Raw genomic sequence first — 27,805 nt, 5'->3', positions numbered from 1 at the left:
AATACACAGAAGGTGTTCCACAGAATTTGATCCTCGGCCCTTTAATCTTTACGTTCATGATATGCGAGCTGCTGTTTGTGGTTATATGATTATTATAGCCTTTACCTTTAAAATGGGTCTCATACTCACAATATGGTTGCCAACATTATTTTAATGTCAACTGCACCCCATAATCTCAAAGTATATAGAGTTTATTTTAAGTGCAATGATATCTTGACACTGCTTGTCATTGAAAATGCCACATGCGCACTATTGGGGCTCCTTCATCAATGCCAGAGATACACAACCTTGAGAATTCTTTGTACAACTGACTTTTTTGTGTAATGCAGAGCGTTTTGTCCTCTTCACTGACACAGAATCCATCAAATTCAAAATGTTTGACGAGTTCCTTTCGACTCAGAGGGGAGTGCGGAAATTCCTGCTGCTATGGACGTCAGTGTTTGTTATTGTGTTATTTACATTTAAATATACACGTGGAGGTCACAGAAAAATAGGTCGCGTCTGTCAACATTATAAACATGGTGGTATCTCCCAGCTTTACATCACAAACATGTTATAGGAGGCCAATCAACGCTATAAACCTCACCTAAATCACACCAGTTTGTTATGCGCCTGATTAAATTCACTGCGTTTCTCATTAAACGTCGGTTTATTGCAGTCACCATGACAACAAAGGTCATTTGACTTGGGTCTTCATCATTTCCATTTGCTGCACTGCAATGCAAATCATGTGTAGGAGCTCTTTTACACGCCAAGGTAAACAGCATGTTTGTTTGAACACCTTGGTCTCAGACCATTTCACCAGCAGCGTCTTTGTCAAAGCATCACATACACTCTACACACACACACACACACACCACACACACACACACACACACACACACACACACACACACACACACACACACACAGTAGACTTGCATTATACTGCAAATTTGCTTGTAATTGCCGTATTTCTGAAGGAAATGGAAAAGACTCGCTGTGTATTTACCTCGACCTCAGGACCTTCACACCTCGGCTTCTTCTTCTCATGACAGGAATCCGTCACGTGGCCTCTCCGGCTCGTTACGTGCTTTGAGGGCACGGCGACTGTGTGAAAGGGTGCACCCTCACACAGACACAAACAGGCTGGTAACAATCAGGAGCCCTCGTCTTCCAACGACAGAAAGAAAACGTGAGGGAAATGTCACAGGTAGCCTTGTAGTTTTGACAGCAGTGAATGTTACTGATGCTGGAGACAAAGAATCATAATAAAATAATGACTGACGGGTGGAGCACGTAGCCGTTGCTCAGTGGTGTCATCTCCAAGATCAAATCACATGCTTTACATGAGTGTAGGATGATTCTAGAAAAAAAGGAATCAATTACAGATTAGAAATATTCATAGATAAACATAAATTACTCACTGACCGTCAATATGGTGTCAGATCCAATAGGTCAACATCACTGGCATTAATAGAATCAATAGAAGAAAGCACTTAGGCTCCAGACCACAAACAGTACACAGTTGGTACATTCATTGATCTTAAGAAAGCTTTTCATAGAATTAATCCTGTTTTAATCAACAAATTGGAATGATTTGGGGTCAGGGCTGTAGCAACACATGTTATTTATTAGATAGAGAACTATTTCATGGGAGAATATACATCCTCAGGCTAAAATAATTGCATTCAGATTTTTATTATTTGCAAATAATTTGCAAATAATACCAATATTTTACAATTTGGGGACACTTCCAGAGGCTTTTAGGTTTGATCACGGAGGAAATGTACCAGTTTAAAAGGCGGTTTGATCCAAACAAACTGTCATTAAACCCTTAAAAAACAAACCAATGTATGCCAAATTACAGTCATAAGCAAGGCTAAACACTTTGTGGACTACAAACCCCTTCACATCCTCCACTGTTCACTGGTTTTACTATATTTAAATTACTGCGCTGAGGTCTGCAGCAATGCTTTACACTTCAAGCATTAACAAAAGAGCAATTGGATAAATCATAAAGCTGGTTAGAGAAATCGTATAAATCCATTATTCCTCCAATCACACACTTTAAAATTCAACAATCTAGTTCATTTTCAAACAGCACAAATTATATATCAAGCAGCAAATAAGATGCTCCCGGATCACATGCTGTTCATTTATGTACCGGTATATTTCATTTTTCAGATTTATTTTTCTCAAAGCCTAATTAGGTCACTTTTATTTGGTTGTTTGTTTTTACAAAAGAAAAGGTGAAGACAGTTGGGAGGTCTGATGACTTATGACGTCTAAGTTATGGAGAAGGAGTCGGATTCAAAAAGATTAATTTTCTTTCTACTCCTTTTTTGGTGTAAATTTGTGACAAGCGTTTGAACATTTTTGTCTTGTTTTTAATACAATCTACATGTTCAAACAAACATCCATTCATGACGTTCCTCTTGCATATACGTCGCCATCAGACCACGTCTGGGGTCAGTGACCAGGACCCTGACCCCAGGCACAGACACGTGGTGTCGCAGATACAACCCAGCAATCAATTATCATCAGTCTCTAAAGATTGACTGTACATCTCCCAATATTTATGTAAACTGGCAGGAAACAAGAAAACTCTACCAGAATTTTGTAAAAAGGCATGAAGAAAGGAAAGGAAATGTGGCGGGGGGAAAGTCCAGCACCTCCGTGTGTGGTATACAACGGCAGGATATTTACAGTCAACGTCTGGGACAAGGGGTTGCTTTTCCACCTGGAGACCAATAAGCTCGCCGCATCAAAGCAACAGCTTCCGCAGCCTGGCGTGTGTGGGCCCGTATGTAACACCTCATTTCCCCCACAGGTCTTCATGTCTGTTGGCAGGCAAACGACTCGGGGCACATTGACATTTACACACCAGAGGCTGTGTGACTTTCAGGAGGACTCCATATGGAAATCTGACAGTTAAATCAACGTTGGCTCTGCAGTGCACAAAAAAATACGCATTTCCTTTTTTGTTTGAGAGGTCTAATGCGAAGAAGCTGCACGCATGTACAGACTGTTTCTACGTATTGAGCTTATGGAACAGTAAGAAAATAGTGACTGCATCTTGAAAGCATGTGAGTCGCACACTTTGATGTTCCAGATGAAGCTACATACCCAATGATGCAGAGTGAGAGGACACGCTGGAGGAACCGCTCTGTAAAGGCTCAGGACCTGACCTGCTGCCTGGTCAGCTGCAGTCAGCAAGCGTATGGAGGGAAAAAGAAAAAGTGAGGCGTTAAATTTAGGTCAAAAGTCACGCGGGCAGATTTTAACCGCCTCACCTGTTTTATTATCGTTGCAAAAAAAATAATAAAGTCGACAGGTCACAGGCAGAAAGCTCAGCGGCAGCGGCGGTGAATTTTCTCCATTCCTGTGAACTGCCCTTGCACAGACTCGGACGCCCGTACTTTGAAGTAAGCATTTTCCATCATGGCTTCCGCTGCTGAGGTTAAATGTATATCTAGCCGTACCCCTGTCCACACAAGCTGCGGCTCATCCATATTTATTAAAATAAGGAGCACTTTAGGGAAAGATGAGGTGTATTCGGCTGGTTGTGAACTTAGAATGGGAGCCGTACTTGGATGAGCTCAAAGAAGTAAGCACATTAAAAACCAATCCGCTTGACACCGTCACCTACATTAGCTGTAGAGTTTAAAGCATTTTGGCCTTGTTACTGGATGTTTATCCTGCTTATACTGCAGTTAAAATCTGCTCGCCTGACTTTTCACCCATATGTGACACCATAAAAACAGAGCATAACAAAATGTTCTGGAAACATTGTTATCTCCTGTCTCAGCAGTGCAATTTCTAGCTTTTAGATTTGGTGTCACGGTTTTCAGGAGTGAAACTTATTCTCATGGTTGTGAGCTCCAGTCAGTGGATGGCAGCAGGGAGGGGCATGGACGTGTGGTCAGGTCCAGCTGTGAAGCTGTGGTACAAGTTTCACTTCCTGCCCTCCATCTTGACAGCAGGGGAGAGTCTCTAATTCATTGCTTCGACCAAACCGTCTCCTCTTGGGCCCAGGTTTCCACCCTGCTTTTCCTGACATCCCCCGCAAGCTGCAGCTGTGACCTCAGAGCTCTTTCTGCACTGCTTGGTGGGAGGAGGTCACACACAGTCGAGAGCGTGGCGTGCTGAGTCGATCGTGTAATGTCGGCTACTTTTGCACGATAGCTGCTAACATGCAGCTGCTACATTTTCTACTGAGAAGAAAATAATAATCAAACCTATTAAAGCTTAAATTCTGACCCATGTGCCGCATGTGTTAACAAAATATTGGTGGCCTTTTCAAAGTCAGATACCACGTACAGCTGAATGTTTTTGTGAATACAAAAAGTTGTTAGCTGCAGAGCTGTAGTAAACAGCATGTGCTGATGTGTGCATGTCAGCTGCCATCACCTGCATCATTTAATGTTTGCATGAGCTACACCTTTATGTGTTTGCACGCCTTGTAAATGTTTTATTTCTTTAAGCTCCATTTTCTGCCTTGTTGATTTGGTGAGGCAGCAATATGGAGGTGGCTTGGATGAGGGGTTGATAAGTCAGAGTAATCTATAATATTTAAAATATTTCTATCTTTGGGATAATAAACCACCACTAATGTATTTGCATTTGTGCTTTATGTGCATTTTTCTTCACCTTATCTCCTTCCTTCCTTATCTCCTCTCCTCCTCTTCCTTTAGAACCAGCAGATGAGTCACCCCATATTAGCCTGGCCCTGCTCAAGGTTTCTTCCTGTTCTTGCCACAGTTCCCTACACACCAAAAAACACCATCTTGTAATGAATACTTTAGTTGAGCAGAATAGGGGTGTAACACTGACCGCTTTGATCTCATTTTTCAAACCGTCATCCTAAACCGGTATTTTTTGGGTTAAGTGTTAAATCGCGCATCATGTTTTGCAGACTTGATGTTGGCAGCCGACACTTGAGTAAATAAAGCATTTTACTTTGAAGCTTTTAGCGCAATAAACCAAAAAGTTGACAGTGGTTTCTGGAAGTGAATAATCCCTTGAAATAGTACACAGATGAGAAAATATCCTTAAGGCCAGCTAGCAAGATGTTTGTGTAGGGCACGGAGTGCACGATCAGCCTCATAATCCCAAATTACATCCATCTACTGATTGTTTTTCCTCCAGGAATAATAACCAACAGCACAAACCTGTCAGCCAGTCTTTTCGTGAGTGTCTCCTGAGGTGGTGACCCCTCCTACTAGATTTACTGTGGCGAGGCGAAAGCATGTTTCTCCAGTTCCTGCTGATCACCAGAGGGTAGAGCGCCTCTCTGTTTGATGGAGTTCATAACCTGTGATTTCTTTTGAGGTACAACTTGAAAAGGCCACAGGAAAAATAGATAATTCATCAAAAAGATTGTTATGCAGGTTTGGGCTGAAGAACAAAGGGGTCCCAGTAAATCATTACTAATCAGACCCCGGAAAGCAAATTAAATTGGCGGCGGAATCAATGGTCTTGGATCAATAGGTGTAAAGGACAGCTGATTTGGCTCCAGAGGGCTGTGGAATTCCATCCAGAGGCCATGCGATGGCCTCGGATCTGTTTCCACTTTATAGCCACAGCTGTCAGAGCTCATTCGTGTCAAGATGGCCCACTGACGGTAGCCCAGCTGGGCTTAACTAAAACAAAAACCTTCGATACCTTCCAATGCGGGACTGAAAGCAGCCTGATGGAACCCGACAGCAGGACGGAAGATTAAGGTCTCTGGGTCTGTCTACACCTCCCCGTTCCCCTCACTGCTCTTCCTATAAAGGTGGACGGATCCACAGGCGGCAGCCGTGCAACAGATGAACTGCTTGTCGGCTGATGGCTCATTTTCACCTCATTTAGGCGGCAGAGAGTCGATTGACCAGCGGAGTATTAATAGATCCGTGACAGTGAAATATCCTTCAGACAAACTCATTTGATATTTTGGCCACAGTAATAATCACATTGCTGAATTAAGGACTCATTGCTCCCTCCCTCCCTCCCTCCCTCCCTCCGTCCCTCCGTCCGTCCATGTCGTTTCTTCATTTAATATGAGTCGAACCCTACAATTTTGACATGATGGTGTCGAAATTGCTACTCCACTGTATCAAATTCATGACATTATCCAGCCAGCAGGCCTTCCGACAGTAACGTTTCCTCCAGCAGGGTCAGCTCTCTCACTGTTGCCCTGGCTTCATGCATTTCATGAGAAATAGTTGTGAATTCCACCAATGTTTCACCTTGTTAGACGCTCACAATTATAGCCCAGGCCCCCGAGGCAAACCTAATCTCAAAGTGAAGGGAAATCTTCTATCATATCAAGTGAAATTACTGTGAGCTTTTCTCGGCCTATTCCGATAAGATAGAGATCAGCCAAATAGATTGGCTTTTCCATTATCTGCTGCGAGATCTTGGAAGGCATTGGGTAGATAATTTGCTAATGTTTCCTGTGACCTCCTGAGATTTAAATTATGTCTTTGGCGACATGTCAGCTCAATCCTTGTGTTTACTAGACAGCAAACTCCGTTTAATATTCCCTGCAACGTGGCCACCTTGGTCCGCATCACTCGGCAGGACTACGGATACAGGAGAGAGGGGTCTCCATGATGGTGCAGGAGACTGAGCTGGTTTGGGGCATTCCAGGGTCTGGATGTTCAGAAATGAGGCTTCCAAAGCCCAATCCATATTTCAATGAGCGCCAGAAATCCGCCGTTTGAAGCTGCGCTCAATTATTCTAGGTTTAATTAACAAAATGTAATGAACTGCTTTGAAGTAGGAACAAAAATGAGCATGGCAAAATATTTTTAATAATCGAGTCACATTGTCTTTACTCATTAAAGCGGTTGCTTCGTGCAGTTGATGTTTTATTTTTTTTTATCATAAACACACAGCAGTACTCCATAATCAAGAGAGAACGCAGCCCTTTTAAAAGATGCACACAAGGGAATTCATTTCATTAAAATATGCACAAAAAAAATGGGTTTATGTGTGGCTGCTGAAGGAATGCAAAGACGTGGCTCATCCTGACCTTGTGAATGTGTAGCGTGGTGTCTGTGGTTGGTGTTAGAAGAAGGACCTCTGCTGACACATCAAGCAAGATTATTAAGGCCTCCCCAGGAGGAAACCCGAGAAGCTGAAATAAAAAAGAAGAAAGTAAAGCATTGTTGTAGTAATCAAATATGAGAGCGAAAGCAGTGCAGCACTGGGACTCAGTTATTTTGCTTGCAGAGCAGGAAAAAATTCTATATATGAAAAAATCTATAGAACAATGAGTGTTTTTTCCATTGCAATCACAGATTTAATCCCTTGCTCAAATGTTAATTTAGCCCAGCGCCTCCCCCTCCTTTGCACTTATTAAATCAGCTGGAAGCAGTATGGCTGTGTCACACACAGTATTAGACCGCTGCCACCCCCTCCTATTACCAGGTGCAGCCCTGTGATTTAAAGCTTTGATTCTGTTCAAATGACAACAGAGGTGAGCCCGGAGCTGACGCTCCTAATTCATCACTCCCCGCTTGATAAGAGCAGGATTAATGCTTTTAATGTGATGGTCGCAGGCAATCATCCATTTTAAAGCTGGCTCCCTGGAGACCGCAGCTAAAAAGGGAAAACACCTGAAACACAGGGTAGGAAAAGGGTCCATCAGCGGGATCTGCCGAGCAGCGAGGCCTCTTTATGGAGTCTGAGATGGTTCCAGCCTCTCCCTTTTCTACTGGGGGCCTGGCCTGTGGCCTTGGCCAGCATCCCAGGAACAGATGGTTGCAAGACCTGAGGTGAAGTTTGACCTAAATGTGGAAATGCAAAATTCAAAAAGCACCACATTTGCCCGGCTCAAATTCTCTCCTCGCCATATCATCTCCCCTGCCAGGGTTACCATGGGGGGCACGGCTCTGAGATTCAGACCCCTGACCTTTTGTGATCTGTGAGCAGAATACAGCTGTATTCAGGTCATGTTCTCCTGCCTTAATAGCTCATTACATATTCACTGCATGCTTAATTTAACATCTGCTGACTCCTACACCCCTGTTCCATACTCCCTAACTTGGGCAAATGCATGAGTGATCTGCTTTCCACATGTGTCCTTGCAGAATGAGCCCAGCTCCTCGAGCAGCTGCAGCCTCTGCCTTATTTTGCTCTGACCCCAAATCAGACCTGTGCTGACAGATGACAAATACTGCTCTACAGGTGAAATCTTACATCCAGCCTTCCTACCCTCAGAACGAAGAGGGCAGCCTCACGCAGGCCTCTGCAGACGTCGTAATGCAACATTTGTGCTCAGAGCCTAAGCAACAGATCGAATCAGTGCTTTATTTCTCAGAAATGTCATGGACTCAACAGATAAACTGTCTCTGTGAGTGGAAAAACATCACAGAAGCGAACGCGAGTGCACATCCTGCACCAAAGCGCTTCAATGCTGCAGACGCACCGATTCATTTATGGCTGTTAAAAGAGTAAAATAAAAAGCAAACACACAGAGACACTTGACGACAGCGTCGTCTGTTGGCCTCTGAAGGATCGGCAGGAACACTTTGAAGGCTTCCATCGTGAAATTCAAAGTACGCCGTGTGTGGGGTTGCAAATAACTGAAGAGGCACAAGGAAGCCATCAATGACAGCATGTTATCAATGGACAAAAATGTAAAGTGTTTGTTTAAATTGTGGTTTCATGCTCCACTAGACTCAGGAAATCATAACAGGAAACACCTCAACTGCTTTAAACTGTCATTCGAAAGTGACAGATGGGAAATAGATCAGTGACGTGTGTGTACATAAGCTAATCTAAAGAGACCTATAGGTATATTTGGTGATGTGTATTTGAGGCCATGGAACAACCTAAATGAGCACCTGATGTGTATCCAATATCAAGATTAGTTTTCTATGAACCAAAATGTATGACAAAGAGGAGGAACCCACAGACTGAAGTCATTCAAATCCCTTTAGTGACTATATTGGGGAGCCCAGACAAGGAATATTGTGCATGAAATAAAAAAGTTAAATTGAAGAAACTACAAAATGGACATGCAGTCATGGCTCATATTGAAGAGACCCACTCTGGATCTAATGGATGTGTTATTAAGGACACTTTTCATGTTGCTCTTTCACTTGCTGAAAGACGGCATGAGAAATCTGTTACTTTCCTTTATTCCTACCTTTCAGCAGGTGCCTGATGGCTCCAGCCCTGCAGATGTGGCCCATCTGAGAACAGACGCCAGGAGAAAGACGACACAAACACGGTGCCACCCAGGCTCGGGACATGGACATCATTTCTAAATCAATAATATATTTCTTGTTAAATCATAGATACAGTTTGCAGAGCCCGAGATACAAGCTGTGGCATTTAGGGAACGCCAGATTATCTTTAAGGAAGATAAGAGGACTCATGCAATGAGGATGAGTCACAGATGTTCCACAGTTTGGTGAGTAATTGGCCTGTGAGAGTAAAGTGACCTTAGAAAATTGATAGCAAAGTTAGAAAAGTTCCATTTGCACGACAGGGTCCTCAGCTCTTCTCTAAATGGAGCTGTTCGTCTGCAGCTTGCAGACACGCCCTCTCTCCGAGCACGACGCAGCACGAGGACGCGTGTCGGCTTCCTCCGCAGTCACTTAAGAGCGATTAACCAGGGCTTTTAAAACAGCCTCCGATTGAACAAACGTAGCGCTGGAAACCAGGCAGCAGTGGCATGTGGGTATGTTTTCCTATCCTGGAGTCCAGGAACATCCTACACAACCCTCCTAAATCAGGGCTTTGGGCCAACGTGAGGCGCTGCAGGCCTGAGCTCATGAGCTGTGATGTTTCATTATTATCCCCCTTTAGCTACATGGAAAACACAGTAGGCCGCTTTAATTACTCCCCATCAGTAGGGGAGTCGAAGCCACTTCAGAGACACACTCTAATCCCCCCTCCCTTCTTTTTTTTCTCTGCAGGGCACTCATTGTCTCCTAAATATCATTTCCCTGAGCTCTGTGCACACTATTGGATTAAAATGTGGAAGTTTTGCTAAAGCGAGGAGTGAGGGGGTGGGAATGGAAGGGAGGGAGGGAATCAGAGGGGGTGGCATTTGGGTATTTGTGTTTAGCCCGGGGACGGGGCCGTCTCTGGTAACAGCCTTTTAGTTGCATCTGCTCTTCACCGGGCAGACTCACACCGCTGCAGATGACGGCTCTTTGTGCACGATGGAGCTTTCTGCGCTTCGTCCTCGGCGTAGCTTCGCTCACACGCTGGGCAACTGTAGCGATGATAAACGACAGCATAGAGAGTTCAGCAGGGGAGGCACGAGGAGGAGAGGGAAGCCTCAACACGTCCCTGTTTGCTTTATTTAAAGCGGGGAGCAAAGGTTGGCGGAGGAGGACAGATAAGCTGCGAGGAGTTTAAAATGCAAGGCGGATGTTAGCATCCACCCAGCGTCCTCCCGCTCTTGAGTTATTGCATATGGAAGCAATAACTGTGTTTTATATGCTTCAATACTGAAAGCACAACTGACGGTCAAAGGTCAAGCCAGCCAAGGGTTTCCTGACTTTCAGAGGAAAAACATGTGTTATAGACAGAATTATTACCACCAGAAAGTCTTAAATTGCTAAGCACATGGAGGTGGTGCGATATATAACATGTAGATAGCGACTACAACTATATAATACAACATGAAGTGAGACAAGAATAGCTCATCGAAAAAAGGCTATGAATAACAAGGATGCATGAATGAAAGCTGATATCTACAATATTGTCAACCATTTTGGGAAACATTGTCTGAATGATAACAAAAATGAATGTGAATGTACCCGAAAAAGCGGCCTTATTTATAAAATGACTTGCAGGAAGTGTCTCTCTCTGCAGGAGATAAGGCTTTTGAGCGCCGCTAAGCCAGTTCTGATGGGACAGCTCACATTGTCTTGCTTTGCTGGCCGTGATAAAGCAGTATTAGAATTCCCACTTCCTGCTCCTGTGTGCGCGCCAAGGCTTTTTGTCGCGCTGAAAGCGGGGTCTATTCATCTCCGCGGGCAACAACGGAGCACAATAATAACACAGCCGTGAGTTGTGACTGATGTCAGAGCGCCGCCGCCTCTGTAAGCAGGATCCAGCACCGGTACATGGGGTCCCCCCCCCCATCTTATCCTCATTGCTCAGTTGGCCACCGAGGCCCGCTGACCTCTGCGTGGCCCCGCTCCGGCTCTAATTCTGCTGGGTCATTAAAGACATAACAATCACAGACGGGCTGTTTAATGTCAACCCCCAGGTTAACCTCCTGCTCCCTCTCGGTCGCTTCCTTCTGAGACCAAAGGCTGCATTGCTGTTTCTTTTAGCCATTTGTTCCCAGCCGTTGATGTGGAATAACACCGGCATTACTAGCCGTACGAAGCGTCAGCAAATTCATTTTTACTCGGCGGTGTTGACTGCCACGTACAAACAAAGACATTACAGCTGCCCCAATTTTCTGCTAATATTTGCCACGCCTGCGTGCATTGTATTGTACTTTCTTTCTTTCTTGTGCATGGCAGTACATGGCAGCAGATGCTGAGAGCATCAAACAATGCCGAGTGGGTTAGGGGCTGTCATTACATGGGAACTAGGTCACTATTCAAGCCTACTTGCTTGCATTGACTGTTTTGAGTGGCTATTGATTTTCTGACTAAAGCAATGACTTCATTAATATCACCATTAGTCTGCCATCTGACACAAATGGGTAGCTTGGCTGAAGGGTCAGACAATAACTCAGGTGCATGCGAGTCAGGGATTGGATGAATTAATCATAAAGTACATTTCGCAGCAAATGGGCATTACACGCTGTAAGATTGGACAGGGGGCCACGGAGCCCCCCCGCACTCCACCGCGCTGAAATAACCAAACGGCAGCATCGGCGTGCACGGACGCACGCGGATGCCGCTCGTTCATCCCTCCGTCGCTCAATTTAAACTTAATCTGGGGAGGGAAAAAAAAAATCAACAGATCGCTTTTCAGTAGGTTTTTTCCAGAACAAAAGCAACAGTGAAAGAGGGATTATTTTTCACTTTAATCCGGGGGCACCAGCTTAGCTAAAACAAAAGCGCGGCCATGGGAATGCATGGAGGAATGACGAGGGTTTGCGTGGCGCACCAAGCCCAGTTCTTCTGCAAAACCACAAAAGGAAAAACCATGTGTGTGGTGTGTGTGTGTGTGTAAGAGAGAGAGAGACAGTGGGAGAGAGAAAAGGAAACGGGATTTGAGATCTATATTAAAACTGCTAATAGCTTTTAAAGATTAGTGACGGGCAGGAGGAGGTGACAGCAACGGGATGTGTGAAAAGTGGATTGCCCCTCCCTGCTGCGACTATTTTGATGGTGGCGGCGTTGACAAGCATCGACTTGATTGTGGGAGCGCGATGTGCGCTGAAAAGCCTTGACAAGTTTCTTTGAGGCGCGTACAGATCTTTTGGTGACTGAAAGGAGCACAAATCAGGATTATGTATTACATCGTCACATTCAAACAGCTAGCATTAGGAGCTCTAAAGTGTCTAGCAAGACACTGGTGCTCAACAATATGCCCCCCCCCCCTGCTCTTTTCTCTCTGTACTCTCATTCTATAGATCTGGGCCTTTACTGATCCAAAGGCACCAGTATGAGCAGCACGCTTGCTACTTAAAGGCCTTATCGTTTACTGTCCGTTTTGACTTTTTGGAGCCGAGACGAAGCGGGACGGACCGCCACGGTCATCGCGGGCTGCGAGGACGCTCTGTTGTCAGAGATGTGTCTCACTCTGCGGCATTTGTCAGGATTAGACAGGAATAATCCCCGGCCAAACTCCAGAGGATGTAATTTGGAGATATGTGCTGGAACTGAAACTGAGTCGGCTTACTCCTACGAACCCTCTCTCTTACCCCATCTGAACCATCTCGCTGTGGCGCCGGACCAGTCCGCCGCTCCCAAATGCAAAATGGAAACTGGAGACCCAAGCCAGGGTTTGGAGTGTGCTCTTTGGTCCACTTCCTTATCCTAAATAAACCCTCATCCAAGCGGGAGAGGTTGTGCACGAAGCTCCATCCTTGATATCTGATCCGATACCTCGCAACATTTGGCTCTTTCATCAGCGGCCCTCCATTAAGCCTCTGCCCGTGCGTCACGCCGGGGTCGATCCGTGCGCTCCAGCCAACTCCCGGCCGCTGTGCCTTTATCACGCCCCAGCCTCTCTGTGACAGACAGGACTGAGCTCCCCTGCAGCACCCCTCCACCCTGCCAGTAAAAGGACAACAGTGGAAAAAGCCCCCCGGGGGCCGCTGAGGATGGACTCATGAATCAAACATGCGCCTGAAGCTTCCTTCTTATCACCGAGGTCAGCTCAGGCATTAATACGCCGCAGCTTGAGGGAACTACCTACTGTGACCTCCCCCGGTTTCACTGAACAGAAGGGCACAGTCCTCGGGAACCGGTCCGGCGAGGGAGGCCTCCCTCCAACGCAGTCACTTCACATTGCGTCCACACGCTGAGGCGGTGAAGAGCGGCGCGGGAAGATAGAGATCCTGGCGCACGAAAGGACAAAACGTTACAGACGGAATCGACAATGAAGGACAGGAAAAGAAAATATTACCGGCCGCAACACGTGGATAAAATCGACTCCGTACACAAACCCTTTTCAAGCGCCACCTATCTTCATTGGCCAGACGGGGTGTGATATATGCGACTGTCTGCCGGCATAAATTAAGGGAGTCCTGCCCGCCGCGTGGTAAAGCGTGACGAGGCTGGACAGCGCGCTAACTCAGGCGGGCCCGCTGCCACGCACGCCGGCTCCTCTCTGCACGGCCGTGCCATAAATCACCGGCCAGGGGAAATGAATGGGTGTCCGTCCAGGCTGGACGCACCAGCTGGCACCGCCGTCACCTGACCGGCAGGAGCACGGCGCCGACACCGGAGCGGCTGGAATCAAGAAAAATGAGGCGTGGAGGCAGACGGAGCCGTGCCCCTGCGCTCCCTCTCATTAGTCTCCTCCAGGCTTCCTCCACACTGAGCTCGTCTGAAGCGAAAGGGCACACAAAATATATTTCACAATGTCACCTGGGGGGAGGCGGGGGAGAATGATCACCCCCGGTCTCCTCACAGACCTGCGTGGAAGTGAACTGGCAGCTAGCATTAGTGGTTTTGAACCCAGAGCCGTGGGAGGCGACAGCGACGCGGAGGCTTGATGCCCGCCCTAATTTAATGGAGTTATTTTACTGAAAGTAATGACTCAACCCTGTTGGGACTTCCACGCCGCATTCAGATGTAGTTAACGGCAAAACATGTTGATGAATAGATTTTTACTTTTCAATATTGCTGAGTTGCTGGTGGAGAGCCCACTTAGATGCTGACCGCTGCGATTATGAGAAGCCGCGTGGGCGTCAGAGCTGAGGCACTCATCAGTAAAATGGGCTGAAATTACATCAATACAACCACACGGAGAGCTGGAGAGATCTAAAATAATATGTACTTGATCCTCCACTATGGGCCCGGGGGCCGCCGCCGCCGCTGTTGTGGATTACGGAGACATTTCACGCATCAGTCTCTGCATCATCTCAGTGGAAGCGGCGGCTCTTCAGGGAAAGGGCAGCCAAAGTCAGAGTCGGGAATATTTGCATTATGGAAACGGGACGGCGCCAGCGAACAGATGTGGGCCGGATTGACAGTAAATTTGATGCTCGTGCTGCGATGCCGAGGTTGCCGCGAATGATTGGCAAGGCCAATTTCCTGTGAACCCCCGCAGCAGTTTTAGCCTAATTTCATTGGTCCCGTGGAGCAGCGAGTCTATCACTGTCTCAGATATGGCGGATTAGCTCCTCTCTCCTGCTCAGATGAATTTGCCTGTCACGGCAGGTTGATGAATGGCAGGAAAGGCTGAGGAAATGTGCTGCGGGCTCATTCAAAGGGGCAAGGTGAAGTCTGGCCTGGCAGCTTAACCCCCGCAGCTCCGTCCTCGCCGTCGGTTTGACCACCACCACTATGCTATGCTAACATGCGAGTCAGCTAGTGAACAAGGGATCGGGTTTGACAAGGAATCTGCCCGATCATCAACTCGATTATTCCCACTCAAACTGCTGCCCCTCACACCACCTCACACCAGTTTGAACTGAGATCAGCTCAGGCTTTAGTAAATAACTTCAAGCACTGTTTGGTAATAGTCCATCAGAGAGATGAGCGTTCTGTCTCATTGAAACATTCCCATCATGCCTCTCTGGAGGAGGTTCGGCAGCCACGGTAACAGCAGCAGCCCTCTCCTCCGGCCCTCTTCCAGCCATCACCCACCTGCCAGATCCTCCACTTCAGCCGGAAGCAAGCAGCCACAAGAATCCTGAGGTCCGGGAGCTCGGTGTCCCTCTCTTAGGGACATCGTACCAGCTGCCTGAAGCCAAGAGCCCACCACCCAGGGGAGGAAGCGGAGGAAGTCATTAGAGCTCTCAGAGTCAGACACAGTGCCTAGACTGTCAGGCAGGCCCTCCAACTCAAAAAAATGCCTCCACAACTTTACTAAAACACCCAATTTCACTTCCACCCACGAACAGAAATCAATCTTTCAGAACCGCTGCACAGTCCCTTGAATCCAACTGCTTATCTGGCTGCTTAAAATGTCACAGAAAATAATAGAATCTCCCCCCTCCTCCACATCTCAGGGATATTCATAATTCATCATGTTCGATTCCTGACATCTGCCACTGATTGCGCCGTCGGGTTGGCTGGAATTAGCCACTCCTGGGAGCAATGTTAATGTGCTGGTGGGCCAGCGCACGCGGCCCAAACGGGGAGGCGGTGGCGGCGGGCTGGGTGGATTGAGGCCAGAGCGGCAGAAGCCTTTCACACTCCTAATGTGTAATTAGGAGCCATTTTGGAGCGGTGCCTTCCTCCGCTGAAATTAGCTGCCTTTTATTAATCAGGGAGACCAGCTCAATGGCACGATGAGTCCCTCTATAATCTAACACAAAATGTTGTTGATAATTACAGACGGGGGAGGACAGCACAGGGAGGGGTCACAGCTCCCTGGGTTCCATTTCTACCATAGCAGCCTCTGCTGAACGTGCTAGTCATCACAGCGTCGACCATTCCCCCAGCCTGAGCGCGTCAGCGAGCATCTGGCCTCTATAATGCCTATATGCTGTATGCTACATCACACTGAGGCACGCAGCTGCACACTCAACGGATCCATTTGAATTTGCTGAATTTGAGAACCGACACGAACAATAATGGAAAACACTGGTCGCTCAGATCACGATGAAACACTTTTAAAACTTTACTGGCGCAAAGGTCCACCTTGTAAACTGAATATTAAATATGAATGGTTTAAATGTCGTAAAGACCTAATGGACTATTGAACCACAACCATTTACCAACATCCTTTTCTTAATTGTATGAAATCACGTGATCTGAAGCCCTGTTATTAAATGATGGTTCAGCCATTAGCTCATCATATTTATTGATTCCAGTAAGGGTCTTCTGTTTGTGAATGCAATAAAGGAAAATCTAAGGGCAGCACGCAGACATTGCTGGCTAACGTGAGCTGCGTGGAACAGTTTATCCCATTCCGTTCTTTCCACATGCACATAATCATGCAAAAAAGGCCACTTTCGTCCTTCAAGCATTTAGCAAAGGTTGATCCATATTTATGACGGGACTCGCGAGTATCCCCATAATCTTCAAGGCAAATGCAGAAACTGAAATGTCCCCTTCAAATAGCTTCTGTGTCTGATGACCAAGGACCCGAGAAGCCGCCAAGCGCTCATCACACAGAGATGATGAGCCGCGTCCTCGCACCGCTGCTGCACGATGGCGACGCCGGCGCCACACTCAGCAGCGCCGCCACATCTACTTCAGCATTCGGGAGAGCGGCTGCACAAGAGGGCGGCCTGTCACTCAAGCCTCACTGACGGAATCCAGGACCAAAAAAATAAACAAATCTGATGCGGGGTCAACGAGCGAGGGTCCGGGCCCGTCTCTGCTCAGCTTGAAACTGTGTCAAGTGGACCAGCAGCTGTCACGAAAGTGCTCGCTCGGCCGCGGACAGCGCCGACAAATATGAAAATGTCAAAATAATTTGGAGATATGGAAGGACCGAAGTCCATGCTGGGGTGGAACGATTAGAGGACACACACACATGCACACACACACACCCTCAACCACTATTCAAGTACACAGGTACTACATACCGGTATATATTTTACTTTACGCAAACTAACCCGGTTCTTTTCTTGTTGTACCATGAGCTCTACTCTAATTTAGACATTTTATGGGCCATAAAATGAAGTAATCACATGATAATTTGCATTCAAATGTTAACAGAAGCAGATTATGCATCATTAAATAGAGAAGAATGTAATAAAGTAATGTGACTTGCTTTTAGCACAGCAATGCAAAAAAAAAACAACTAAACCACATTAGTAGCTAATTAATATGTGGTATAGAAAGACAATCAGTGTACCTTGTGTAAGTGAATGCTGGGAAATACACTGAGGTTCAGCAGTGAATGTAGAAACCCAAACCCACGACTTTATCTCCTCCAGAAAGAAGCCATAATGTCAGGAGCAGCACTGGAGCAGTTGGAGTGTTATAATTAGCATTCAGAGTGAAAGCGGCACCGCGTGGCCACTGGCAGAGTTTCCGAGTTCTGCCCCACTGGACAGAGAGTAGACTCCACGGGGGGAGTCCCCGGGGAGCGAGGCACGCTGGGTTTCAGAGGGGTTATTGGACTGTGCTGTCACTCTGCCCGGAAGCCGCCGGGGATGCGAGCTATGGTGTCTGATGGTGCACTGGAGCCTGAGTGTGACACCTAGGCTGTCTGTCACGGCCACAAACACAGACAATGTGACACTTGACAGGATAGGAGCTGAGGCTGTAACAGCACAAGTCAAGACCCAGCTGACAGCCAGGATGAGAGACGTGCGCTTGAACTCAATAATTTTCCAGACGCCCTCAGATCCAACCTAGTTTGTGTCCTTCTTTTTCCCGTTCTTCAGCGTTCACGGCTCTTTAAATAAATCAGGATCCCAGCGAGGCTGAACCATCAATTAGGGTCTTACGATGAGACAGCTAGTGATTTAATCACCAGTGTGAGGCCTGCGCTGCTCTGGAGGGAGACAGTAGCGCTCTAAGAGGAGACGCATGAACAAGCTTTTAAGCTAACTTTTTCAGCCTAAACCACGCTGATATTCAATTATGACTCCGCACGTCAGCAAGCTAACGGCAGCTGCGATCCCGTAGCGTTAGAGATGACCGAGGATGAGCCAGAGCAGCCTGGGACCTTGAAGGAGATGTCACGAGGAGGCCGGAGTCAGTCGCATGAGTGAGCGACGGTCCACATGCTAGCCTGAAAGCATGACATTGCCAAAGGGGGAAAAACACCATTTTATCATTCAGTGCGATTCTCACCCACTCTTCCTGTCAAACATGCCATATGTCGCCGTCGCAGGTCGTCTTGCTCGCATATCGGGTGTGACAGGGCACACACTGCTCCCAATCAGACGCCATCTCCTGCAGACAAAAAATAGTATTCGCCACCACAGCCCAGTGACAGGCTGTCAGGCAGAGGGCATCGACCCCCACAGGCCCCCAGCACAGGGCCTGCCCGTGTGTGCGTGGGGGGGGGGTAGAGGCCAGGGGTCAGGATGGGAGATGTGGCAAGGGCATGTACACACCTAATGCACAGTCCTACTGGTGACGACTTTTGCCATTTTAATAAAGCATCAAAACAAGAAAGTTTAAACCTGGAGGGGTTTTTGTGTAAATAATGATCTTTTCCCACCAATTGATCACGTCCAGATTACATGTCAATGCAGTTTTTAAACCTGCACAGGTTGGCAAAGTTACCAGTGGAACACTAACTTGAGCAACGGCATGTTCTGTCAGGTGTTGTGATGACGCGTGTGTCCACTAGAGGGAGACAATAATTCATGTGATTTTAAGTTATGGAAGGTTGATGCAATTTTTCAAAGTGGGTTCTAAACATGTGACTGTGCAATATGCGTCCTAATGTTTTTAGATATCAATATTGGCATTTATGAATAACTATTTTACAAAGCATTGCAACCCAGTCACTCTTCATGTGCTGGCTCCACAGCCCCACTGACAATATTTTTCACCAGCTGCCACTGGCTTTAAGCATGTAAGTCTAACAGAATAGGACATCAGAACATATTCGAAGGTTTTCATTGGTTTGCTTCTGCATTTTGATCCTTTTAGCAGAAAATAGTCGAGGGGAGAATTAAAGCAACAATAATCAGCAGATAAATGCGGTTGTCTGCATCCTCCACCTGCCCAACGTCCCTGAAACTCATAAAAGCTGATGCAAAAGGAATTGTTCTGCCCAAACTAAAAATTAATGTCTAATTGTGTAAAATTTTTAAAAGTTTATACAAAAAGCCTTTTTGTTAGAAAGTTTATACAAACTTTGTATAAAAAGGCAGTGTTCTGCCCAAACTAAAAATTAATGTCTAATTGTGTAAAAATTTAAAAAAAGTTTATACAAAAAGCCTTTTTGTTAGAATTGCAGCTGAAGAATGATAATAAAAAAACAATAACCAGCAAACTCAGACTTAGACCAACTTAAACAAAATGCCTCCATTATAACATCCACAAGCTGAAGAAAAAAGTGAACGTTGATTTATCTCCAACTCTGAACCACTTTTTGCTGCCTGACGATTGAGTGAAGCGTCCCTTTAAGAGCTCTGTGATCACTGTGATGGTAAAAGAAGTTATTTGCCTGACAGGAAGCACAAGTGGTATGTAAACCCCACCTGGGACTTCACACCGTAACCTGATCATCAGCCTATTTTCCTAACCACTAGACCATGCAGGACCCTTCCCCAGCGTGTCAGGCTGAGGCTCTGAGCGAGGAGAACCAAAGGTCACTGTAAATCTATATGGAGGACACACAATCTCTGAGCTCCCAGCAAAGATCTCCATCTCTGGATGCACTTTAGGAGACTGCAAATGTTTGCTTTGATGACAAAGTGTCTCTACTTTTCCACTCGGCTGCAAATACAATCACAGGGCAGACGCTGAACATGCTCACTAAGTGAGCAATCAGCTGCAAAGTGGCTAAAAATGACACTTATGGTCCCGTGATGATATGCAGAGAGAAACACGCCAAAGAGCGAGAGGAGGCAGACGCGGGCCGAGGGGGAGAAGTGCCATCGCCTGATCTGGGAAAAGAAGAAAGTGGTCGAATGTTTCACCTCAAATCTTCAGAAACAGAGACAGAACCCTCCTGGCAGGTTTTTTTTTTTTGTTGTTTTTTTTTGTATGAAAGATTCCTGTGAAATGATTGCTAATCTATGCAAAAAGCAATCAGCAGCTCATTCATAATGCATGAGCGACGAGATACCAATTTTGCAACGCTTTGAGATTATTAGATGCTATCACAAATGCAGCAGATGAAATATTAGCACTCCTACCTTTGCCGTTACGATTACGCGGCCACGGCGGCGCCGCCGGTCAGGAGCAATGGCGAGGTGGAAGTGTGAAGAAAGCCAGAGCAGCATCCATTACCAGCCGGCCATAGATAATATTTGTTTCTAACAGCTTTATGTATCCATTTGGGCTGTGATTTATCAAGCCCAAAGCTGCAGTTTTAAGTACATCTGGCTGACATTTTAATGGTGCATCAATCACACGGTGTCATGTGATAACACTTTGAGATCATCCACCTCCTCTGAGCCTCGGAGAGGAGGGGGAGGGGGGGGGTCCAATAAATTGGCTGCAATCCCAGGAAAATGATGAGAACCGACTCAGAATCCAAAACCAGCTCAACGTATGAATGTTCTCAAAATTCATGCAAATCAAATTTAATTGAGGTTATTTTTGTTCTGGAGGCAATAATGGAGTGAATACGGGCCTACTCCTGTGCCAGTTTCTAAACTGTGGTTTAAAGCCCGTGGAGGAACAACAACGACAACAACAACAACAATCCATGTTTTTTTATAAGCTGCAGATTAATAATGGCAATGTGGGTATTTTTATTTTCTTGTTTTCACAGAAACAATCCTGGATCGTCAGGTTAAAAAATAAAGAAATCCACGTCAGGGTGATTATTTAACGTCGGCGCTGCACCTGGAAACCCGCTGAAAAGCCCTGACAGATTTCATTCTTTTTCCACTCTGGGCGACTCGGACGCGGGAGATTTGCTTTTAAAAGGGAGACGAGCGAGGGGGAAGGCGGGTATAAAAATCAATGAGGCTTTTCAAAGGCAACAAGGAAAAAGTGCGGCTCAGCCCGCAATTAAACAAGAGCGCGGCTGGTGTTTGAGCGACGACATGCTGCAGGTGCCCTCCACTCCACACAATCAATTACCGGATCGATGCGGCGACATGATACAATTCCAGGATGGAAAGCGGAACGTGGGAGTCGCTCCGTGTCATGTGTTTACAATAATACAGCTCAAGCAGATCTATACGACCTGGGCGTGTTGGAACCAGCGGTGAGGCCCAGAGCGGACGGATCGTCCAGGAGGAAGCCACATCTGGAAGGTTTGGTCCAAAGGGCTAATGGGGGGACTCCCATCTGGAGATGAGCCACAAAGATTCCAATAAAGCGGCAGCAGCAGAACACACACGGCTGCCAGACAAATACAGCTTTGGCTCCCACTGCGCGGAGTCATGGCGGTTTGATGATGTCCATCAACAGCTGCGCCACCAGCCCACATGAATGTCACCCACATGGGGGGTGGGGGGCGGTTGTGGGGGGTGTCTCTGACACATTTTACTTGTAGCTGATGTCAAAATGCCAGCAGAACCGACAGCGTTTCAGTCCTTTTGCTTCGAAAGCTGGAGGACGGCAATAATTCCTCATCGGGGGTGTTTCGAAGCTCCCTGAACTATTCTGCATCACTCTTTTCCTCGTCTGAAGGCGCTGCTGTCGTGGTCTCCGCAGGAAGGAAGTCACACGCCGCTTTCCTGCCAGTGACGCCATTGGCCGGCAGCAGCGCGATCGCTTGTCAGTCAGGTCTAATTCTGGATTCAAAATTAATGGCTCCTGACAAGTGCTTCACCAGTGGCCTGGGAGACCAGAGGGAAGGTGCCACGAGGAGCCGGACCACTCAGCAGCTCCAGCCTTTCGTTCCTCCTCCTGCTTGGACGGGATGGATGGTACGTCCTCGATTCCCTCGCATCGATTCGTCCAGACAAATCTGCCTAAACGGTGCATGTTAAATGATGGCACGCTCCTTTTACTGGATCTTGCCAATTCTGACATCCCCCCCCCCCTCTATCCTTGACCCCCTTTTCCCTCCCTCTGTTATCTAAAATAATCTCAGGGCCTCTTTAGAATCTATTCATCTGAGCAGAAGGAAGTAGGCACTGACATTGATAAAAAAAGGAAACCATCTGTGCCTTGCAGGGGTAAAGAAGTGAGACAGAATGAGACAGAAAAGAAAAAGAAAGGCTTCAAATACCCCCCCAACACACACACACACACACACACACACACACACACACGTATGTCAATGCCATTTCAATTGAAAAGCGCAGTGGTAATTAAATTCCAGCAGGGGTTAGGGGCAACTGTGCGGCGCACTGACAGGGGGGCTGCCCTGACATAAAGATGACACAATTTAAAAGGACATGGGGGGGCAGGCAGAAAAGCAGGGGGGGGGGGTGACAAATGTTGTTTATTCACATCCGCCGCCAGATCAGCGCCGCTCAATCTTGGTGACATTTAAAAGTAGAAAATGAAATGGATATTCAGACTCGGCGGCGACCTTTTCCCCCAATTCTGGGATGGCGGGCGCAGGCCCGCCGCATGTGGGGAACATTGAGCGAGGCTGCAGAGGATGAGTAATTAGGCGGAGGGAAGGTGTGTACGTACGCACGGGAGCGTGTTTGCATATGTGTCAGCACTAACGGGTGACTCACGGGAGGATGCTGCTGGTGCTGATTCACAGCCCAGCGCTGCTCATCTCCGACAAAGGCCAAACTCTCCTGCTGCCCACCTCTTTCCATCAGCAAAACACCATTAGTCTTGAAATCAGATGCGAGGAGTCTGATCCTTTCCACTGATTTATGTCGATTTGAACCATTGAAACCTAGGAAATGATGTTTTCAGCTTTAATTGGTCCGTGAAGCATGAGCATAAAACTGGTCCATTGAGCAGTGACTAATGATGTTTTTGAGTAGTAGCAAAGGCATAAAAGTGCAGGGATTAAACCAAAAAGAGTGTGATGTTTACGTCTAAAATGGCTGACAACTTTCCCTCTAATGGTTATGAGATAATTTGGAACTGATGTTTAAATTGATGGCGCTTCGACACACGAGACTCTTCATCGTCTATTCTAATGCAACTCTATCGCCACCTATAGGACAGAGCGAAAACTGCAGGAAACACTCCGTGGGGATGCTTCATCATTAAATATCATCCTCTTTATTTTCCCCAATAATCTGTAATCTTGTTCATTTCAACATTGGTTTGGCAGTCAATCTCTGTAATGATCTCTTCCAGGAACACTCGGGTAAAAACGTTTGTTACCCCTCCTGGTTCACTCACGGTGCCCTTAATCCGCAACATTTGGACAGCTCGCTCCCGGGTCCGGCCTCGGGTTCTGGCTGAAACAGATGTGGGTTTCAGTCCCGGTTCAAAACCTCCAGAATTTCCTCCTTCACTGACACGGGAGCGTGCTGCTGCACACCTGGCCCGCCAATACTCGTTTCCCAGCAGTCAAAACCACAGTCTTTCAAGTCCTGGACCGTTGCCTGGACAACGGCAGAGCTGGTCTCTACAAGACAAAACCATAAATAACACGTCATGTTGGGCTGCTTTTATATTTATACAGTTCAGGACAAGCACAAAACCTCAGCCTGCAGCGTAAACCAGCCCCAACTCCTACAATACAACGCTGCATTTTAACCAGTTGACCAGCGGCTGCCATGATTTCCTGTCCTCAGTTCAAAGGCCAGTATTGGTTTTCACCTCTTCTGTCCACATTTGTCTTAGTTTGCGCCAACAAATTGATTTTTCCGTTCCTTTACACCGCTGTCGGCCTGTCAGCAAAGACGCATCAATGTTCAACTCTATTTTTCAAAGGTTAGCAGGTAAAATGTGCTCCAATATTTGCTACCAGGGGTGCGTGTGTGCGTGTGTGTGTGTGTGTGTGTGTGTGTGTGGAGGGGGTTGCATTTGCTGGGCAGTACCTGGCCTCAGGAGAGTGATGCCACAGCCTCCTCCTCCTGCGCCTGTTAGCTTGCTGTGAAGCCCTTTTGCTAGCGTGACCCGGCACAGAGTGTCGAGGGCGGGGTGTCCCACACCCATCACATTCAGATGGTGCTGGTTGATGTCAAAGAGCTCCTACAAATGTTCACACGACTGTTACAAAGGCCAGCTGCTATTGCTGCTACAGATCAACTGCACAGTATTTAAGCCTTGTGAACCCAACAGATGAAATAACTCATTTCCATTTTGTACCTCTAGAGCATTGTAGTGTTCTCCTGTGATGGGTTCACTTGTCATCTCAGACAAAACCTTCTCACACGTGCATGAAATGGCATCAACTGAATCCAACACTGGAGCCATGATAGAAGGAAACTGCAACAGAGCCAAAAAAAGTCATTACTTTAGTTTTTCTGAGCTCTTTTATGATCCACAAGTTCACAGGTTTGATTAGACGGGGGAGGACTGGGCTGACCATGACATCACCACAAACATCTGCTGCAGCTCTACAGTTCGCTCAAGGTTTAATATCTCATGAAGGCATGCGATGCTTGAGGACCTGCCGTGCACAATCACTACCTATTATATTAATTACTCTGTCAAGAAATAAAACACAGGCGCGAGGAGGCCATTCAGTACCTTGTTAATCTTGTCCTTCACCCTGGAAACGAGCACCTTGGTGCTGCGAGGTACTTTGGTGTTGGTGAGGAGGATTCTTAATAGCGGCACCCTGCACACAGCAGACAGCTCAGAGTTCAGACGTGTGGATTGTGGCGGTGGCATGTGTGTCGACTCAAATAAAAAGTGGTAATGATCGGTGTCAGGACCTGCTCAGGGGGATTATCTTCCCAGCCAGGAACCTCAACATGCCTCCTACACAGAGCAAAACTCATTAACTAGATAATTATCAAACGATAAGACGAGTGGGAACACTTCAGTGATGCCATCTCTTCTGTGTTGAGGTGTAGGAGCAGATATACAGCAACATACGCAGGAGCGTTTCAGGACTCACCCCATGTTCCTACGGCGTTGTCGACTCCTGAAGGATTGCCGTGGATGATCATCTCTCCTTGGAAAGCCCAGCTGTTTATCAGCTCCAGCTCCTCCTGACACCACCTGAGGTCATTCATGAATAATAGCTGTTTTAGATGTTCTTAACGTACCGAGCTCTCATTATCTGAGGGGGAAATTGTTGAAACATTTGATTTAGTCAGACACTCTTGGTTGTTGTGACATATTGTGTTACCGCGCTAGCCAGAAAACCCTCAAAAAAGTACATCTGCTGCTGCTCAATCACCCTGACCCAGACTTAAAGATGAAACTGCAGCCAGTGTAAACTCGTGATTTATCATTTTAATAACCCACTAGAATGGTTAAAATGCCATATTGTCTTTGGATTGTGCTCCTCATTAGATGTTATTAAAAACGAAAATCATCCTGAGGAAAAACGCAGAGCACAATTCATAATTAAGTGACGGCACCAACTAATGAGCAACTAATTATCCTTACAGATGTTACACCACACAAGAAAACACTGAATTGCTCCAAAAAAAACAAAAACCCAAAACCCAAGTGAAGAAACGTTGTGGCATCTGGCTGAACCAGAACGTTCTTCACTCCACTCCTGGTACCTGGCTGTGTGATCCCAGTCGTTGAGGGGGCTGGAAATGGCTCCGCTGGCACAGAGCAGAGCCGCAGCTAAACACACGGAGTAGGCGGCGCTGGACCCCAGACCCGCTCCGGTGGGCAGCTCCGACCACACGGACACGGTCAGGCTGGGCAGCTCCCTGACAGAGAAGAGCACAACAACACCGAGAGGACAGAAACGCAGTCACATTACAGGTCAACCTTAAAACGCCTGCTTTAAATACTGTTGATGAGCATTATTTACAGGTGTGGGACCCAGAGAGCACCTTGCAGTAATATTACCTGCTACAACTGCAGTTCACATCTAAAAAGAGTGTTAAGTTTGACAGCACGTCGCTGAGAATCTGCGGAGGAATACTGCTGATTAATTGTCTGCTTCTGTTCTCCAAGGATGAAAACAGATTGAGAGATGTTAACGGCTGCTGCGTGGCTCAGGTCCAGGCTCTCATTAGCTGCCGTCCTGTCAGAACCCATCACCTCTCTCGGACCCAGTAGAATTGTGTCAGCGCTGATTAATGTTCCGGGGGAGCTCTCCCGCTCACGGCTGCCAGCTTCTCCAGAACTAACATCCAATATTTCTGTTTTTAAAAATCTCCCTTTAAGGCTCAAATGCACAAAGAGCAAAAGGTTTAGTCAATCGCCCCTTTTCCACCAATATTTCCAGGTACTTTGGTTCCCAGGAATATATTAACATATTAATTCTTCAATTCTTTTTATATACCGCTCACCCCTAAGGGATTCCAGGGGATTTAAAAAAATCTGCTGACTAGGCACTTTTTTCGGGTGAAAATTTAAATGTAATGTTTTGGGTTGCGTGCGTTTAGAAGAATTAAGTGTGACCTCAATGTCGACGTGAACGTGTGACCTTTTTTGATCTACAGCTTGGGTTCGCAGCATTGTCGCTCCTTCTTACCGACACCATCAAAATAAACTTAATGATTACATCAAAACTGTGCACAAAAAGGCACATCCTTACCCTGACCCAAACACTGATAGGTAGAGGTAGAGGAAGGATAAAGTAGCCATCTGGGAAGTATTTAGGTTGCCGTTGGTTACGCCAACAAATTCACGCAGTCTTCTCACAAGGTCGGGATCCAAAAGTTTCAGCTCATCCCTTCTCCCTGTTCCAATGATTACAGGACACACAATCCACGTCAGAAACCCACGATGTGGAAACATCAGTGACAGCAAAAGGATAAAAGTACCACATATGGTATAAAAACTGTCCCGTTGAGGCTGAAGGGATGAATCGGTGTATGCTGTCCTTTACCGCTGACAGGAGGGATAACGTGCTTCAGTTCTGACAGATCCCAACTGAGAAACGTGTCAATGTTCGGAAGGTTGACACAAAGGTTTCCACCGGTGGTGGCCTTCAGACACAGATATGTTCTCAGGTTCAAGCTCACAGCAAGAGCCACCTGTAGGGGAGCAAGCAAGGACAGAATCAACCCAACAGACGTCAACCAGACATGCAGCAGAGATGCTTAGACTGCATGGAAGTCTAGACTCATGCATATTGTCGGTATGTGACATTTTCGTTCAAATTGACCATTTTAAACACAGAATTCGAGGTTACCTTTCCGTGCACGACTGCATGTTCTCCGTGCAGAATCGCCTTCCCCGGGGCAGACACGAGTACGTCCCTGACTTGCATTTCGGACAGCTTAGAGTGCCAATCAGGTTCAGGCTCGACAGCCTTTCGTGTTCAACTTGACAGGGACAATATTATTATCCGCTAGCTTGGTTTAGGGACAGGTAATCCTTTAAAGTGGCCACAATCGTTTCTAGAGTCTTCCTTCCGATTCTGTGATTGAACGCCGGGATTTATCCAAAACCTGCCCTGCAACTGCAAGAAGTTGCTCAGTATGAACTTGAAATTTCCAACATTAAACCCATGTTAAAAGCACGTCTTCCTCCCAGTTGACACGACAAACATGGGCTAGAGTTCCAGCGTCCAATCAGCGTCCAGTGCGGTTGAGCATATGTTCAGTCGTCCAATCAGCGTCCAGTGCGGTTGAGCATATGTTCATTCGTCCAATCAGCGTCCGAATCACTCCATCGACGCG

The 27,805-nt window shown here is 46.7% G+C and overlaps 1 protein-coding gene and 1 long non-coding RNA gene across 8 annotated transcripts; both read right to left on the bottom strand.

The window, feature by feature from the left end:
* Positions 1 to 988: 988 nt before the first annotated feature.
* LOC130525659 (uncharacterized) lies at positions 989 to 5,944 on the bottom strand. The gene is made up of 4 exons (XR_008950540.1): positions 5,154 to 5,944; positions 4,633 to 4,747; positions 3,109 to 3,185; positions 989 to 2,930 (listed from the first exon to the last, which is right to left on the bottom strand). It is a non-coding gene; the product is annotated as an uncharacterized LOC130525659 (long non-coding RNA).
* A 4,280-nt stretch (positions 5,945 to 10,224) lies between these two features.
* On the bottom strand, positions 10,225 to 27,693 carry mvk (mevalonate kinase). Of its 7 annotated transcripts, none has more exons than XM_057032615.1 (16): positions 27,316 to 27,693; positions 27,010 to 27,157; positions 26,716 to 26,860; positions 25,724 to 25,879; positions 25,105 to 25,208; positions 24,920 to 24,965; positions 24,732 to 24,822; positions 24,348 to 24,467; positions 24,077 to 24,230; positions 23,575 to 23,661; positions 23,433 to 23,491; positions 22,805 to 22,974; positions 21,352 to 22,084; positions 18,327 to 18,428; positions 13,318 to 13,459; positions 10,225 to 13,172 (listed from the first exon to the last, which is right to left on the bottom strand). In XM_057032615.1, the coding sequence occupies exons 1-12, from the start codon at positions 27,391 to 27,393 to the stop codon at positions 22,891 to 22,893; spliced, it is 1,272 nt and encodes a 423-aa protein (XP_056888595.1). In that variant the 5' UTR covers positions 27,394 to 27,693; the 3' UTR covers positions 10,225 to 13,172; positions 13,318 to 13,459; positions 18,327 to 18,428; positions 21,352 to 22,084; positions 22,805 to 22,890. The 7 variants fall into 7 exon arrangements, with proteins under 7 accessions (XP_056888595.1, XP_056888594.1, XP_056888591.1 ...); XM_057032614.1 differs by having other exon boundaries at positions 21,352 to 21,455; XM_057032611.1 differs by having other exon boundaries at positions 18,327 to 22,084.
* Between the last annotated feature and the right edge of the window lie 112 nt (positions 27,694 to 27,805).

This window comes from Takifugu flavidus, chromosome 5, assembly GCF_003711565.1.
Source record: "Takifugu flavidus isolate HTHZ2018 chromosome 5, ASM371156v2, whole genome shotgun sequence".
In the NCBI taxonomy this organism is placed as follows: domain Eukaryota; kingdom Metazoa; phylum Chordata; class Actinopteri; order Tetraodontiformes; family Tetraodontidae; genus Takifugu; species Takifugu flavidus.
The sequence above is the reverse complement of the archived record's forward strand: the minus strand, read 5'-3'. Positions and strand labels throughout refer to the sequence as shown.

Coding starts and splice junctions, on each gene's coding strand:
- mvk (XM_057032610.1), bottom strand. CDS start 27,393: ATGCAAGTCAGGGACGTACTCGTGTCTGCCCCGGGGAAGGCGATTCTG. Junction 24,468..24,731: donor TGAAGGACAAGATTAACAAG/GTACTGAATGGC, acceptor GCTCTGTTGCAG/TTTCCTTCTATCATGGCTCC. Junction 23,492..23,574: donor AACGAGTATTGGCGGGCCAG/GTGTGCAGCAGC, acceptor CATCTGTTTCAG/CCAGAACCCGAGGCCGGACC.